Source organism: Triturus cristatus, chromosome 3_1, assembly GCF_964204655.1.
Source record: "Triturus cristatus chromosome 3_1, aTriCri1.1, whole genome shotgun sequence".
Taxonomy (NCBI): Eukaryota; Metazoa; Chordata; class Amphibia; order Caudata; family Salamandridae; genus Triturus; species Triturus cristatus.
The window spans coordinates 602,455,320-602,471,008 of NC_140583.1; the positions used below are offsets into that span (position 1 = coordinate 602,455,320).

The 15,689-nt window shown below is 42.0% G+C and overlaps 1 protein-coding gene across 3 annotated transcripts in view; it reads right to left on the reverse strand.

The window, feature by feature from the left end:
• Positions 1 to 15,689, reverse strand: part of IGF1R (insulin like growth factor 1 receptor) — a 900,683-nt gene that overhangs the window by 113,417 nt on the left and 771,577 nt on the right. For all 3 annotated transcript variants that reach the window (XM_085644514.1, XM_085644512.1, XM_085644513.1), the window contains exon 12: positions 6,260 to 6,540. In XM_085644514.1, coding sequence (XP_085500640.1) covers positions 6,260 to 6,540 — 281 coding nt within the window. The remainder of the gene's footprint in view (positions 1 to 6,259; positions 6,541 to 15,689) is intronic.

A 15,689-nucleotide genomic window follows, 5' to 3' on the forward strand; every position in this document is an offset into this window, starting at 1 on the left:
CTGGAAAGAGTGCGCTATCATAGTTAGTCTCTACTAGGACGTCGTCCTCTTTGTCAATGACAGAGTTTCACCTTATGGTCATACGCCACCCTTGAATGACTGTGTGATATGCATGGACAGGCTCATAGTATGGGTCCTGTGGGTAAAACTCAATGTCTTGAATTGAGTTAGTCTGCATTGAGTGCTGCAGTAAAGATAGTAATGAATTGGGCACTTGAAGCATGGGCCTAGATGGAGGGTGAGGAACAGGGCTGGTGTCCTCTCTAGTTGCTATGGGGAAAAAGAGTAGCTCCACAAAAACAACATCCTCAAATGTTAATTATATTTTCTATAGAGATTACATCTGCCTCTTGGGTTGGAAAACGAACCAGCATCTTCCCTCGCTGAGGGTGAATGTAGATTTTCCTTTGCAGTTCCATTAGGTTGTTCAAGAAGCGTAATGATGGTAGTAGGATCACTCAGTGTTGTGGCTAGTTTCAAAACAGGTCTCAGAGCCAACTTCGGAATCAACTTCAGCACCAAAAGTGGAGGTTAAGCACCTCAGACGAAGCAGGCCTTGTCTGGCTTCAACGTTCCGAGACCATTGCACAAGGCTCTTTGCAGCAGAGATATGCCTTTGGTGCCGAGTTAGCTCAGGGGCAATGGCAAGGTGCATCGATCAAGGCCTCTTTGGTACATTCTTGGGGATCAAAGGGTGTATCTCGCTAGGCCAGTGCTTGCCCAGACTAAAACTCTTGTAGAGGTCATACCTTGATAAACAAAAGTCTTTGGTGCACTCTGTGTCTTGGGTGCAGATTTCTCTGGGGCCCCTGAAGACACTTCCTCTTTATAGTCTGAGACATCTGACAACAGGGTGTCCAGGTTCCCCTCTGTTTGGGCCACTGGACGGATCTCCCCACTCGGAGTAGATTTCCTCTTTGTCATCCGAACCGAGAGCGGTTGGTAGCTCAGTAGGGCCTGGGCACTGCATTTTGTAATTTTGTAATGTACCCAGCGATGTTCTCTTCTGTATCCAATTATTAAAGCACCGGCAGTCTCCAAATAGCTTGATTCGCCAGTGTCTCTTGGTTTTATTTTTTTAGGGTTTTACATAGCGCAAACTAGACTCGAGACATCGGGTATCAAAGCGCTTTACATGAGCACCAGTTTTGTGACAGAAGGACACATTCATTTTTGTTAGGCACGGGGAGATTAAGTGATTTGCCCAGAATCACAGGATGTTGAGCGTCATTGCCAAGGCTCAAACCTGGTTCCCCAGCTTCGAGGGCGACCGCTCTAGCCGCAAGGCTACATCCTCTCCCCTCCTCTGTAGACAAGCAAAGCTTGCAGATACTGTGATGGTCTGACTACAGGAACTTACTGTTGCACCTTGGGCAAAACTAGAAGCTCCTGCTGTCCATTACCCACACTTTCTCCTTTGGCTTTTGTAGGCGATTCCTGTGTCTGAAGTTAAACGGCGTTTCTCTGCTCTTCGACTGTGACAGTGCTCCAAAAATACATCCAAACTTGATGGTGGAAAAAACAATCTCATAGTTGCCAAGTTTTCAGATCACTTATGTGTGGCATTTCCATGGCTTCAGTGCACTTGTGAGTGAGATTCAATTGCCAAATGTGTAACACTTTGAGTGACACTTTGCCACAAGTAAAGCCAAGCCATGAAGTGCATGGAATATTCGAAATTACACCCTTTTAGATTTATGAGAAGCTCTCAAATATCTTTAAAGTGCTTCAAAACTGCTGAAATGGAAGTTAACACTTGCTTTAGAATGACCAATAAATGTCTGCACATTTTGCAGCAGCCTATTTTATATTGTGTGTAATACAATTTAAAAAATATGTGCATACTCAACAGTGCTTTCAGTTGCAGGCTGCGACTCGTAGCACTAGAATGCCTAAGTCACTATTCCCCAGAGCATAAACAGAATTGATCCTTTTAATGCTAACTGTGAAAGTGAAAACACGAGAACACAAGAGAGAAGAAAACTGACTTCTGGTACTTGACATGTAAAGGAGAAATCATGTTTGTACAACCAGAAGCTTGTGCATGTGATACAATTGTGGAGACCACAGCATCGGGTAGGGCCTGTGCCCCTAAGCTCAAGGATAGAGTGGGGTGATATTAACGACATACAGGCACTTCCATGAGTGGAATGGGAGGCCAAGAACAGCAGAAGCCCTCAGTGAACACGCATATGCAGTCTACTTATATCCACAAGAGCATGGATTAAAAAAATTTTTACCAGCAAAACACAGGTCATGTCCCTCTGAACAATGCCATTAAATCCACTTAATTTAGGTTTACCAAACACAGATATCTTCGTATGTCTCCAGAGTAGTGCAAGATTAAAATTACACGAGTAAACCAAAACAAAGACAGGAAAGAGTCTAAGAAAGCGAGTGCATCATTAAGCATGCAGCACAAAGGATTTTGAGTGCCTAAAATATAAAAAGTAAAGAAATCATAGTACTTCATAAAAATTTTCTTTATTGTACCATAATAATGTTAGGCACATGCTGCAGAGTCTAGAGACCAAATAAACACAGGGCAGGGAGTACGTGATTCACTTGACTGCTGCACAAATTGCCTGAGTGGGCGACGTATTGGGCCATTGGTCGGACTGGGTAGGGGGGGGGGCGATAGGCTGCAGCAGCAGTTCAACACTTAGTCCGCGAGGACAGAGTAAAATGTAAATGTAAATCCAGTATTTGTAAAGCGCAAACAGTTACCCGAAGGCATCCCGGCGCTTGGGGCCGTTGGGAAGATTAAGCAAGCTATTGCCCAGAGTCACATGGTGCAGGGCTGACCTGCCGCCGGTGCCGGGGATCGAACCGTGAGCCCCAGATTCCAGCATCAGTTGCCCTTGCCGCGGTGCCACATCTCTTCCCTTTGTCACAAGCAGCTCTACTCTCATCGCTCAGGAGTGTCTCACTCTGGCTGGACGCTTGCAGTCAGTGGAACTAAATAGCTGCATACTCAGATTCGAGTCACATCACAAATACATCTCCCTCATGTCGCTTCCAGGCTCACAGGACCCCCAGAATATGAGAAAGTCCTTTCATTTCTGTGTGTGGGCCTGGCAGAGGCAGAACCGCCCCTCATAGACTCTCAACTTTAATCACCCATGCGCGCCTGATGATGATCCACGTGTGTCTCAGAGAGGCCGGGCGTGGCCACCACAGGCAGCACAATTTGTTGTTGACTGAAACAAGGTATCCAACTGTGCCAGTCAACATAACATCTGGTTTCTAAGTTACTTCACAGGCAAAAAATGCTGTGCGCGAGGCTGCTTTTTAGAGCACCTCATGACTCCCAAAGTTATCAGGATGCATGACTAATGCATTTTAGTGTGGTTATGCGGACACCAGCACTAAAATGCGTTAGTCTAACCCTTGATGTGTGGTACTTGGCAGGGCTGGAGTCTGAGTAGAGTCACTGTCACGGAGGAGTAATCACAAGTCACCAGGTCACAAACATACTCGGGAGAAAAACAACTTGCAATGTCCATGTCCGACACTAGATGGCAGGAGTTTGCAAATCATGTGATCTACAGCTGAACATGCTACAAACATATTTTATAAATACTTTCAATAAACTGCTGCAACTCCTCCCTATCCGGTTTTAAATGTGACAATGGTACATGGCATATTTAGAATTCTTGCAGGACATTTGAAATCTTGCAATCATACTACTGGACACTAGTCATTGCATGTATAAGGTTGTTCCTAGAAGGCACACTGCACAGAATATTTTACGGCACACCTAAATAGGGGCATTAACCATAATTGCTGTGGTTAAAAGTATATACTCCGAGCTGCCTCTTTACAATCCTTTAGTACAGTGTCTCACACAGTGTCTACCACAAACAAAGTGACAATAGTTGCTACCTTTTTGTGTTGTCGAAGCAAAAGAACTATTACAAACAAATTCCAATTACAGAAAGATTAGACGCTCAAAAGCTGACTACATATGTAAACAATTAGACAAAGCCAAGAATCGGCACAAAAGACTATTTAAAATTATCACTCTCCACAAGCTAATCCTGAAACATTCCCCAATTGCGAAGAAACTTGCCTCCTTTTTCACAACAAAGACTTAAAACTTAAAAACAGACCTACTAAACGATCTATTATCCCATACAAACCCACACATGAACTCCTCACTGACCACACCAGGGACCCCGATTAACTGCACTGCAAAGCTCGACCTCAAGAACAACGCCTCCTGGACCGCCTTCAACCTCTACAGCGAAGAATCTATCTTAAAAACGCTTTTGGCTCTGAATCCCTCCAATCACTTCACAGACCCTCTCCCAGCAACCCACTTAAATGCTTTACGCCACTGCTAGTACCCTTATGGACTACGATTATAAATACCTCTCTTCTGCAAGGAACCATCCCAGACATCCTCAAAGCTGGTCAGGTATCCCCCATCTTAAAGAAACCATCGGCGGACCCGTCAGACCTGAATAACTATCGCTCAATTTCCAACACCTCGACCCTGGCCAAACTGCTAGAAAAATTTGTCCACACGCAGCTTAGTAACCGCATAGACCACTTCGACCTGCTCGATCAATTCCCATCAGGCTTTCGATCATGACACAGTACTGAATCAGCCATGACCCACAAAATAGATGACGCATTACAAATTTTGGACCAAAACAAAACCGGTCTGCTAATCCTGCTTGATCTATCCTCAGCCTTCAAACACGACAACCTACTAGACCTCTTGAAACATAGAATGGGTCTATCTGGCATGGTGTTCAACTGGTTCACTTCCTTCCTCCAAAACAGAACACAAAGATTCAAGATCAACCAATCTCTATCTAACCCCTCCCCAGTCACTTTAGGAGTACCCCAGGGATTCTCCCACTCCCCAACACTCATCGATCTGTTTATGGAACCACTCACTGAGCTTCTCAACTATCCAATATCACATGTATGCCGACGACACACAACTCTACATTAAGGTCCACTCACTTGAAGACATCAAGTCCCTGAATGCAACGCTCCAAAAAACACAGACTTGGGTGGCAAAGAACCATTTAAAACTAGACACCCTAAAATCAGAATTTCTCTTAATCGCTCCCCCCAACCAAACAACCATCATCCGCGAGTGGATGAAGCACCTAACAGCACTAGCTGGTTGACCTCTCATCATTGATTCCACTAAATCACTAGGAATAACCCTGGACAATAAGCTAAATATGCAGAAGCACATCAGCGCTGCAACTAAAGGAGCAAACTTTCAGCTGAACACCCTGAGAAAACTGAAACCCTTCATACCCGCAAATGACTTTAAACAGGCAGTTCAAACCCTAGTAATTCCCAGAGTGGACTATGGGAGTGTTGCTCTCTGCGGCCTGCCCAGATCAACGACCGCTCCTCTAAGAGCCTCAATCAATACAACCGCTAGACTCATCACAGGCTCCAAAAAAAACCTGCCACATTTCCCCTGACCTTCGTGCCCTCAACTGGCTACCTTTTGAGGTCAGAATCCATTTGAAAATTGCCTGTATGACACATAAGGCATTGCACCAAAAAACCCAGAGATACCTTGCGGCGAAACTAGTACTATCGGGTGGCAACAGATCTACTAGGAGCTCTAACAATCTGCTACTCAAACCACAACGTTTCTCCAAGAAGAAAACGTATAACCATACCTTCTCAGGAATGGCTCCCAGGATTTGGAACTCCTTGCCCCCAGAAACGAGACTTAACCCGTCTGTAGCTTTTTTTAAAAAGAAGTGAAAACGATTCTCTTGGCCAAATTCACCTGAACTTTTTGATACACTTGTAAATATTTGCTAGTCTCTAATTTTACCACGACTGTATTCACAGAATTCATTTTACTTTTATGTATATATTGATATATTTTGCCTTGTAAAGCGCTCCGATACCCGCAAGGGTCTTGTTCGCGCTATAAAAACCGTCAAAATAAATAGTCAAATTATTTTTCAAAAATAGGCACTCAAAGGCTAATCTGCTATAGAGTAAAACCAATGAAATACTAAACAAGTGAATGTGAGGGTAGTAAATGGAAGAAAGACTTAAAGGGTATCTGATCCCAGACTGAAATGACAAAACATAATTTTCCAGAGCAGCACATGCGAATACCAACGGCTACTTGTACATTATAAAATGATTACCAACATTATTTACATGTCAGACAACGCCGTGAGGACCTTGTCTATCAGATAACCACCTATGATAAAACAGATAACAGAAAAAGAGAGGAAGTTAGTAAAAGGTTATCACTTACTCGCAGGCATGGTCCTAGCAAACACGAAGTTGGAGGCACTACAGCCATGCGCATCTGCTTCGTGGTTACAGCTGTGTATATCAATTCTGTAAAGCGTGAAGGGCTGAAGGTGTGAGATTAGAGTCCTCTCGCCGTTTTCAACTTTAGTTTCATAGAAAGGATAATCTATTTCAGTGTAGTCCGACATGTTGGCATAATGGTCAGGCATTGTTGTGTTTCTGCTGCTGCTTGGAGCCGTAGAGTTGGCGATGCTGAACACATCCCTGCGTTTTCGGTCGGGCCTGTCAGAGAGAGAAAGTTTATGAATCTGTGTGTTGCAGCAGCTTGTTTTGTACTGTCTAGATTACAATGAAAAGACTGGTTACAACTAACGAGGACAGAATATAAACTAGGTGCAGCAAAAAACCTTGGCGTAGGCAATGAATGTGGGATTAACCAACGATAGAAAAACTAGGTTTGCTAAACAGCACCATGTATTATGAGTGCTTGCTTACATATGTGGAAATCAACTGAAAAGAATAACTGGCAGACAAAATGGGATAGGACGAGACAGATGTGAGCAAAAATAATCAATGCAAAGAAAGAGAAAGGTCTGCACCTGAAACTATTTATCTCACACTAATCTTCCTCAGATGAAAGGACAGAACATAACAGGAACGACTGGCTTCAGAAATCACGACATGTATTTATTGGGGCATGTACTGTTCAAAAGATGGGTTATACGTTGCAGTTGCAACATACACCAAGAACAGACAGTTTGGCTCTCTGCATTTTTTAAGGTGCTCTATGAATTTTGGAAAGGTCTAACACACCATGTATGCATGTTGTGTTTGTATAGGACAAGCCAAGTCAAAAGGTAGCGGCGAGTGAAAGGAGAGGCATTCGGTTCTGGGGGCAGAAGAGGACTCAATGCATTATGATAACTGTTCCTTAAAGAGGTGCGGATTTATTTCTTTTTTGAATTAGCGTTGCGGCAGCCTTTCAGGATATTGGGATCTTCTTCTCGATTCCAGGTGCATATATGTAGAAGGCCTGTTACCACATTTTTTATTTTACAATTCTTTGCATGTAGTCTAATAGTAACCAGGCTGCGGGTGCGGCTGGAGACGATGGCGAGCTTGTCAGCCAGCTAGGCAGTGGTGTCAGGTGCGTTGGCTTTGTAAATGCTGCAGCTGGCTTTGAAGATGATTTGGGCCAGCAAGGGGGGCCACTGGAAATCCATCAGAATAGGGGTTATGTGGTCATGTTCATCAGGCCGTGGGTGCCTTTGTTTCCTGCAAATGTGCCTTTTGGTCAATTAGGAAACACGTACATGTTCGCCCTAATCCTTATAGTATCGTTTGTCACCTTTACTGAAATCCCAAAAAGCGTTAAGTATACAAATCGGTTTACATATGTAAATAGATATTCTACAACTCCGGGGCAACTACTGCACAACATCAAATCTCTTGCAAGGTCTGCAGAGAGCTCGGTTAAAAGGTTCTATATAAGCTTTTGGCAACCAATTAAACTTCCTTACTGAACAAAAAATAGTGCCAGTGCAGGAGATCGGCATGTGCAGTGCATTTCTAAAACTCTATCATATCTAGACTGGCCAATATAAGGTCCTACGAACAGATTTTTTAAGTAATTACAAGGTTATATGTATTTATGGGGCTAAAATACTTTTCTCCATATCAATGAAAGTAACTGAGTAGAAGCTTTTGTCAAAGAATATTTAACAAATGAACATGAAATGAAGAATTTGTATAGCGCTACATATACCCGGAGGTGTCTAGGTGCTTAATGAGCACACAGGCAAAGGTACTACTGTGGGGGTGCACTAATATAGCCAGGTCTTTAAACCCTCCCTGAATTTAAGCAAATTGGGTTATTACACCGGTAATTAGCAATGCTTATAATAAAAACATTATTTCTTATTTGTTCTACAAGCTTGTTTGTTTCTGTAGGCTTGTCGCACAGAAAAAAGGGTTTTGTCCAGGCCGGCATTAGGCTGAAAGAAAAAGGAGAACAAAAGAGACTGGACTAGTGTCCACAAAATCCAACAAAAATAATGTTCAGCAAGAGGACATTCATGTTTAAGAGATGCTACTCATTTCTGGGATTCAATGGACAAGTAAAAGTATCCAAGTTTTGAAATCAAAAGTGGGTGCAAGGGAAAGTGGCACTTACTGTACCTTTCAGGTATATTTAGGGCAGGTAAGATATTGGAACACTACAACACATATTGATGGCATGTTGGGGGAATTACAGGAACAATGAGCTCAGATGACTAGAAAAGTAACTGTGCACCCCATGACCGATTGAAATGAGCCGGATCCTATACAGAATAGAAGGGAAGTCTCATGAACACCTCGTGGGATGCCAGGAGCAATGATGAGTCACTCTGACCTGACTGGATGCGTCACGCTGTAAATAACAAGAGGAGTCACTAAGAGCCAAGAGGGTGATATGCTTGAAGAACAAAGGATGAGGCGGCTGGAGGGAAAAATGTGAGTCACTTGGTGGTAAGAGGATAGAGTAGACTCTGAGAAATAAATATGCTATTTAATATAGGATGGGCTCCAAAGCTGACCTGTGAGGAGTCAAGAGTTTCTTTAGACACTTTGGACCCCACTGTATGTGCATGAAATGTGCTTTTACTTCTGGAAGAGTTGTAGTTGGGAGATGCCTTTGAGAGGGTGATAAATGGTCTCGATTTTACTTCCCGAAAAGGAGGTCTTGAACATTAATAAACTTTGTTTAGCCTAGTTGTCAATGAAGTTGCAAAAAAGCCTGGCATGTAAATCTTAACCCACTTCATAGTTGCATAAAAAATTATGTCAACGTTTGGGTGGCAATTCCACTATCCTTACTGGGCCAATCAGCTGTCTTTAAATTGGTACGATTACCCAAACTGCTGTATCAACTCCAAAACTTTCCATATGATGTCCTGAGCCAATTACACTCACCCCTTTACTCATTTCTTTGGGATGGGGTACCACCCAAGATGGCCCTTACTAAATGCTTTCAATTGAACTATTGTGGGGGGAGGGGGGGTGGGGGGGGGGTGGCGGATTGCAGCACTGGATTTTGAGTCTTATTACACCGCTGCCCACCTCCTGATCATAAATGACTGGAGGAGTGACACACAGGGCGATTTAGCATATGTGCTTGACAAATGGGCTTCTGGGTTCACCAGCTAACGACCTGCCTATACAGTAATAAAATAAATGGAGACTTACCCCCAGCAACGAGGGTGGTTTTATTTTGAGTGGTAAGGCAAGTTGACAGAACAGACGCCGCTGTGGTGCGTGGATATACTTCCACAGGTGGCGGCCCTGACAGGTTTTCGGAAATGGGATGGCATAGGGATCTCTACATTGGGTGACGTGATGCAGTGCAGTTCTGAAATTATTCTCAGTGCTACAAGATGAATACAACTGGCATAAAAGCCAGTTCCACAGATATCTCTGGCTCCATCACGCTCTCACCTCATACATAGATGCACTGTCAGAACTCCTAGACTTTAATACCCTAGAGGGAAAACTACTAATGGGTGATCACAAGGTGACACAAATTTAGCGCTCACTTATATCTAACAAGCCAGATGAGTTTGGAACCATTCGGGCTGTCTGGGAGGTGGATGTGGGAGTGATGGAGAACAAACAAAGGACATAAACCCAGGGCACACCAAAGGAGGCGGCAATAGTGACCAGTCTCACAATGATACAATTCAAATATGTGCACAGGCTCTGGCGCATCGGGGTGATAGACTCCCCGGCCTGCCTCCTGTGTAGAGCGCAGGATGATTCACTCCTACACACAGTGTAGAGTTGTACGGGTCTGGTTAGTTTCTGGAGGGGAGTGACCACATGCCTAGGCCGAGTCCTGTCATGGTAAGTACCACTTGACAAAACGCTAATTCTCCTACGTGTCATGGCCAATATGGGGGGGCGGGTAGATATAAGCAGTCACTTCTCTATCTGGGTCGGACAATTGCTAAGTGAGATATAGTGAGAGAATGGAAAGCAACGGTCCCCCGCTCGCTTAAGGCATGGAAGCAGGGTATGGATCACTGCACGGGAATGTAAATCATTGAATATAAAGCATGGGGCTGCCCTTAAAGACACCCTAAGATTTGGAAACAACGGGATGATTATCGGAATATATAACTGAGCCAGTGCTCACTCGTTGCTAGATGAAGAAGTTAGAGAGTATAATGGGCGAGGTGGTGGAGATTAGGACGGTAGAGGGGGATCTGAACAAAACATCCGTTTCTATATTTGCAGGTAGGTGGGTAGTGGGTGGGAGGATGTAATGGGGCAGATGTGTTTAATATATGTCACATATGTGCTATATGTATCACTTGTGGCAATCATCGTACACATTGTTATAGGCCCTGTTGGCCTACTTGTTCCTTTTCTAATGCAGAAGTCTATAAAATATGGTCAACAACAAAATAAAAAACTTACAACGAAGGACCCTTCACAGCAATTGTCTACTGGTACAAGGAACAACTTTGGTGCTGAATGAATCCAGTATGACAATCCTGTTAAGATTTCAACACATTCCTCATAAAAGGACCTGCAGGCTAAAACTATCTATACAGGGAACATGACATGTGTTCTTTCAAGAGAAAGGTGAGCTCTGGTCACTTATAAATGAGTTGTCACACTGTGTGATAGGAAATACTTATACTGTTGATTTCTAATGGACATCAGCGTTCATTTAGTTATGAGCTGAGCAAACTATGTTCACAAGGGTACACATAATATGTTACGTTGTTATCAAGAATTGTGTCTTGTCTTACACAGAAAATACTTGTTACTAGCTGGTCAAAAGATTGACAGGTAACACAGGCAAGAGGATCATGGATATTGTTTAAGAGCAGCCTTTGAGACTAAATCAGGCTATACCTGTCACTTGATTTGGGCAAGGTTTACTAAGAAGCCCGTCTAATTATAATAATTTTTTTTTAAAAGACTTGCCCCCAGATACAAGGATCAAATGCAAAACTGTGAATAAGAGGTAAGGAGTGTTATAACTACACTAGTAAATCATCTGAAATGAAAATAAAAAAGCCAACTCCTATATCAGAAAAAAAACATTAAGGAATTTTTTCACAATAAAGCAGCACAAGGGCAACCACAAATATTAGTGTGGGAGCGAGAGAGCACATTACAGTGGCTACAGAGCCATAAGATGTGTCCTTACCTACCACCACCTGTAAAGATCATATATAGATTTACTCTGTGGCAGTCTCCACATTTAACATGAAAAAGTGAAAAAATAACTTAAAATATAAAGACAAAATGTATGGTTTGGGAAAGAAAAAGGAAGTCGAAGCTTCTGACAAGTGAAGACTTGCAGATTTGACCAAGCAAACAGACGGCTGGGTAATTAGGCATCATCGAAGGGCAATGGTTACAGGAACATTAATTCTGAGCAGATTAAGAACTAGAGTGAAAGGTTAGACATCTAAAGGGGAAACATGATTTTGGTCCATTCGTTCTCTTGATAAGATGCTATGAAAGTTACGCAAAGGCAAATACATAACAACTGGCAAAGCCAACAGGTTTCACCTTTGGGACCTATTCACCTTGGGAGTGCTTTCTGGTGATGCTCTGACAACAGGTAGTTGGGAAAAGCAACACGTGAGGAAGAGAGGACCATGGTGTAGAAGCACATAGAACATCGTGTAAAAGCACACAATGGAACGTGCTAGAAAACCCATGTATTCTTCTGGCGTGCTTAACAAAGAAAAAAAGTAGTTCCCTAAATTGAGCAGTGGAAAGATACAGGACAGTCAGTCTAAAGGATGGTAAAAGGGCTATGCTTCGAGGGAGGGACAACATATAAGGAGAAAGGAAGAAGAACAGAGTGATGACAATGCCAACCAATGGAAGCAGTGGAAGGGATATAAGCCCACTCTAAGTTCTTGGTGTAGCTCATACAAGGCAAGGCCTAAAAAGCAGATTTAAGGGATAAAAATACACTTAGAGAGAACATCTTCATTGGGTATGTTAACCAGACCCACTACCTGAAGATGAGAAATCACTTAAGAGGCAGCAGCTCTAATGCTGACAACAAAACAATAAATTCTGCATTTTTTACATGGAATGATTTAGAACAGCAATGATACTGTCTAAATTTCATCTCTAAATTTTAAAACATCTGTTACATAAGTCCTCAAAGGCAATCTCATCTCTAAAAACAAATGCAAAAGACTGTATAAAGCTCCACAAGGGTGCCAAAGCATTTGACATCCAAAAATCTATCACATACCTAACTGGCTATGAGGAGTCCGTTTTAGTTTCAATGGCCATGTATGTTGGCGTACATAGTTACAAAGCCTATATTCTTGTTTGAATCTAAATCATTATGTCCAATCTAATTTAAACATTTCCAACATCTGTTTATTTGGGTTGCGGGTTGAGCGAATGCTAGACTGAAGTACAATTCTAAAAACGGATGCAGAATTTCTAATATCTCTAGCTCCTTTGAAAATAACATAGTGGACAATTTGGAGACAGACATGAAAAAGTTTGGATCAGACTGCACAGAAAGCAGTATTGTTAAAGACAGGTGATTATGAAAAACATTTTTTTTAATAGATTTTAATACTGCTGCGCACCACACAGGTGCCACAGAAGTCTGGAGGGGTTTATATACTTGTTGGCAATCGCCATCTGTAAAAGTGAAGAAAAAAAAAAAACTGTGTCTGGAATTAAAAAGCTGCTATTTACTGCAAAAATGATTCTCCACCTCCAATATCCTCTAAAAATACGCCTTTAGATTACTTCACAGCAAATGGAGTGGGTCCTGATACCCATTTTCAATACTTTTTTACTTTAAATTTTATAGAACTGCCAAACAAAAACAAGTCTATGAGTATAACGCATTACAATGTGCTTAACGGGCACTGCCCATTAAGATGTCTCTCAATACAATGCACAAACCAATTGTTTCAGTTTTGATTTATAATTGTGTCTTTTTGCTACCAGATAAAGAACACCATGTCAGGATAAGGAGGGAGGGTGTTGCTTAAAATTCCTGGAAAGCCATTGATAGCCAACGTCACTATTTTACTCCTTGTACAAAAACAAATAGTTTAACTAAAAAATATACACCTTTGTGGTACTTTCTTCTCCTTAAGTGCCAGCTCAGGCTGTGGCACTTGAAGATCTACTAGTAATAAGTGTGCTCGCAATCCTTTATTATTTGTGGTAAATTCAATAAAGCACACATTAAATAACTAAAAAAACACCTATATGCTTACTAGTAATATCAGTGGATACATGCTTTTTAGAATGTTTTATTGCCTTTCAAAAGAATTAGTACTTGTTTAAGAAATGTTTAAATGTTCTCTTAAATTTAAAGGATGCACAGCCTTTGTAGCGGTTTCCGGTTCCTGAAAGACAATGGGAAGATTTACAGCTTGACTTAACAAAAAATCTGAAACAGTCAAGAATTACTATTTTTGGTAACATTATATTACCTGAATGAAAAAGCATGAATGGATTCCAAATGGATAAGAGTCATTGTGGGCTGAGGGAGGTCAGATCTCGGGTTTTGGAACTAAGATCGGGACAGCTTTGAAGTGCGTTCCTCAGGGTCACAGGGTCAGTGGAGTAAACTGCAAAAGCACTCCTCCTGGGCCACGTTGCAGAGACCAAATAAGCTTCACCGCTTCAGAGAATTCCTATTATTGCCTGTGTGTGATGGTGTGGGCACCACCCGAGCTGCAGAAAATACATACCTTGTAAAGCACTTGATGGCTACACCGCATGGTTTTTTGAAAGAATCCAGGGTTGTCTTCCCATTAACACGGCCATATGTTCGACCCTCACAGTTCTATTACCATGTTACACTTCCCCTAGTGCAAAGTCCCAGGAAAGGCACATGAGGAATGGATAAGCACAGGGAAAACAGTGCCTGCAAATGAAGCACTGGAATTTGCTAAGGAGTTTCGTTCAAGGGGCAGGAACCTGACCTCTCCTTCACAGGTTCTCTAATAAGGACTGGTCAACTCCATAGGTTTCCCACCATATACAGAAGAGTGGGGTAGGATGAGGGGTGAATGTTAGAAGGGGGACAGACTTTAAAAGAGAACTACTGTAATTAGGCTGGGGTTGGTCAAGGCAGCAGGTGGAAGTACCTGCACAACCATCCTTCTATTTCAGTAGCAAGCATAGTAAATTCTCAGAAGCGAGAGAAACAGATGGTGTTTTATGATAGGGTTTGGAGTGAAGCCGATATAACCTGGCCACTTATCTTTTGCACTCACTGATGCACGTATGTGTGTTTTCTTTTTTTAAGAAGGAAGTGAAGTAGGTGTTAAATTGGTAGGTCTTGGATGAAGGCAGATGCATCTTAACTCTCCCTTCCCTTCCACAAACAGTCATTTATACAATCGAATGGTAGTGGACTGTATTTGTTAAAGTCTACTACACATGAGTGAATTATGTTTCTTGGATGCTGCCTTTCATTTAATAAAGCAAATGAGAAGAAATCTATCAAACAGTAACAGTCAAAATCTTGCTGACTCTGAACAGATGATGGCCTGGAGGAGGCTTCTCCAACAAGTAGTTCAGGAGCTACTGGCAGCTATCCCGTGTGCAGGCCAGGCTACTAAATTAGAAGCTTTTGTATGGATGAAAGAATACATATATCACAAAATTATATAGTGCATACACTAGACAAAACAGCGTGTTTTCAGACTTCATAAGCTTAAGTTTGGAGAAATATGGATTTCCAAAATATATTTAAAGCTGATAATATTTAAATGAAAAATCATGCCACATTACTAATATTATCACCTTGGTGCAAGGGTCATCGCAGCTGTGGCTGTCACATATTACACTTATAGGGGAATTCCAAATTGAAAAAGCCTTTTTACATTAGTGATGGTAGCCTGCGTGATCCACTGAGGTGATCATTGATGATATTGTTGTATGGGGTAAGACACTAATGTAATCTTGTCTGAGGTGGTCATTATTAAAACACTAATAATATTAGTAGCTTGGGATGATTTTTGTTAATCATGAATAGCACTTTTTACACAAAAGCTTGGAGACCAAAATGCTGATTATCACATCTTTCTCCCTACCCCTAGGTATTAAATAATTAAGAAAAACAATACTCACAGGACCCACAGGTTTCATCAACCTCTAAAGCATTTTACTACATTTTGTATTTTAATATCCCTGTACTTTAATCACTACACATACTTCTCTACTAACAGTGTGCGAGACACTAAAGGAAGATTCTGCTTTCTCTATAAAACGATAGCCACCATTTTGAATTTCCCGCTATCCCTGAACAAATCTTCACGATTGAACAGAAACTATATACTTCAGTCCCCTACCGTTATGATGTATTTACTGACTGTGGGTTCTCATGGAGGCTTTTACCGTGGAGTAGTTTACAATAAATGTATTACAATGCG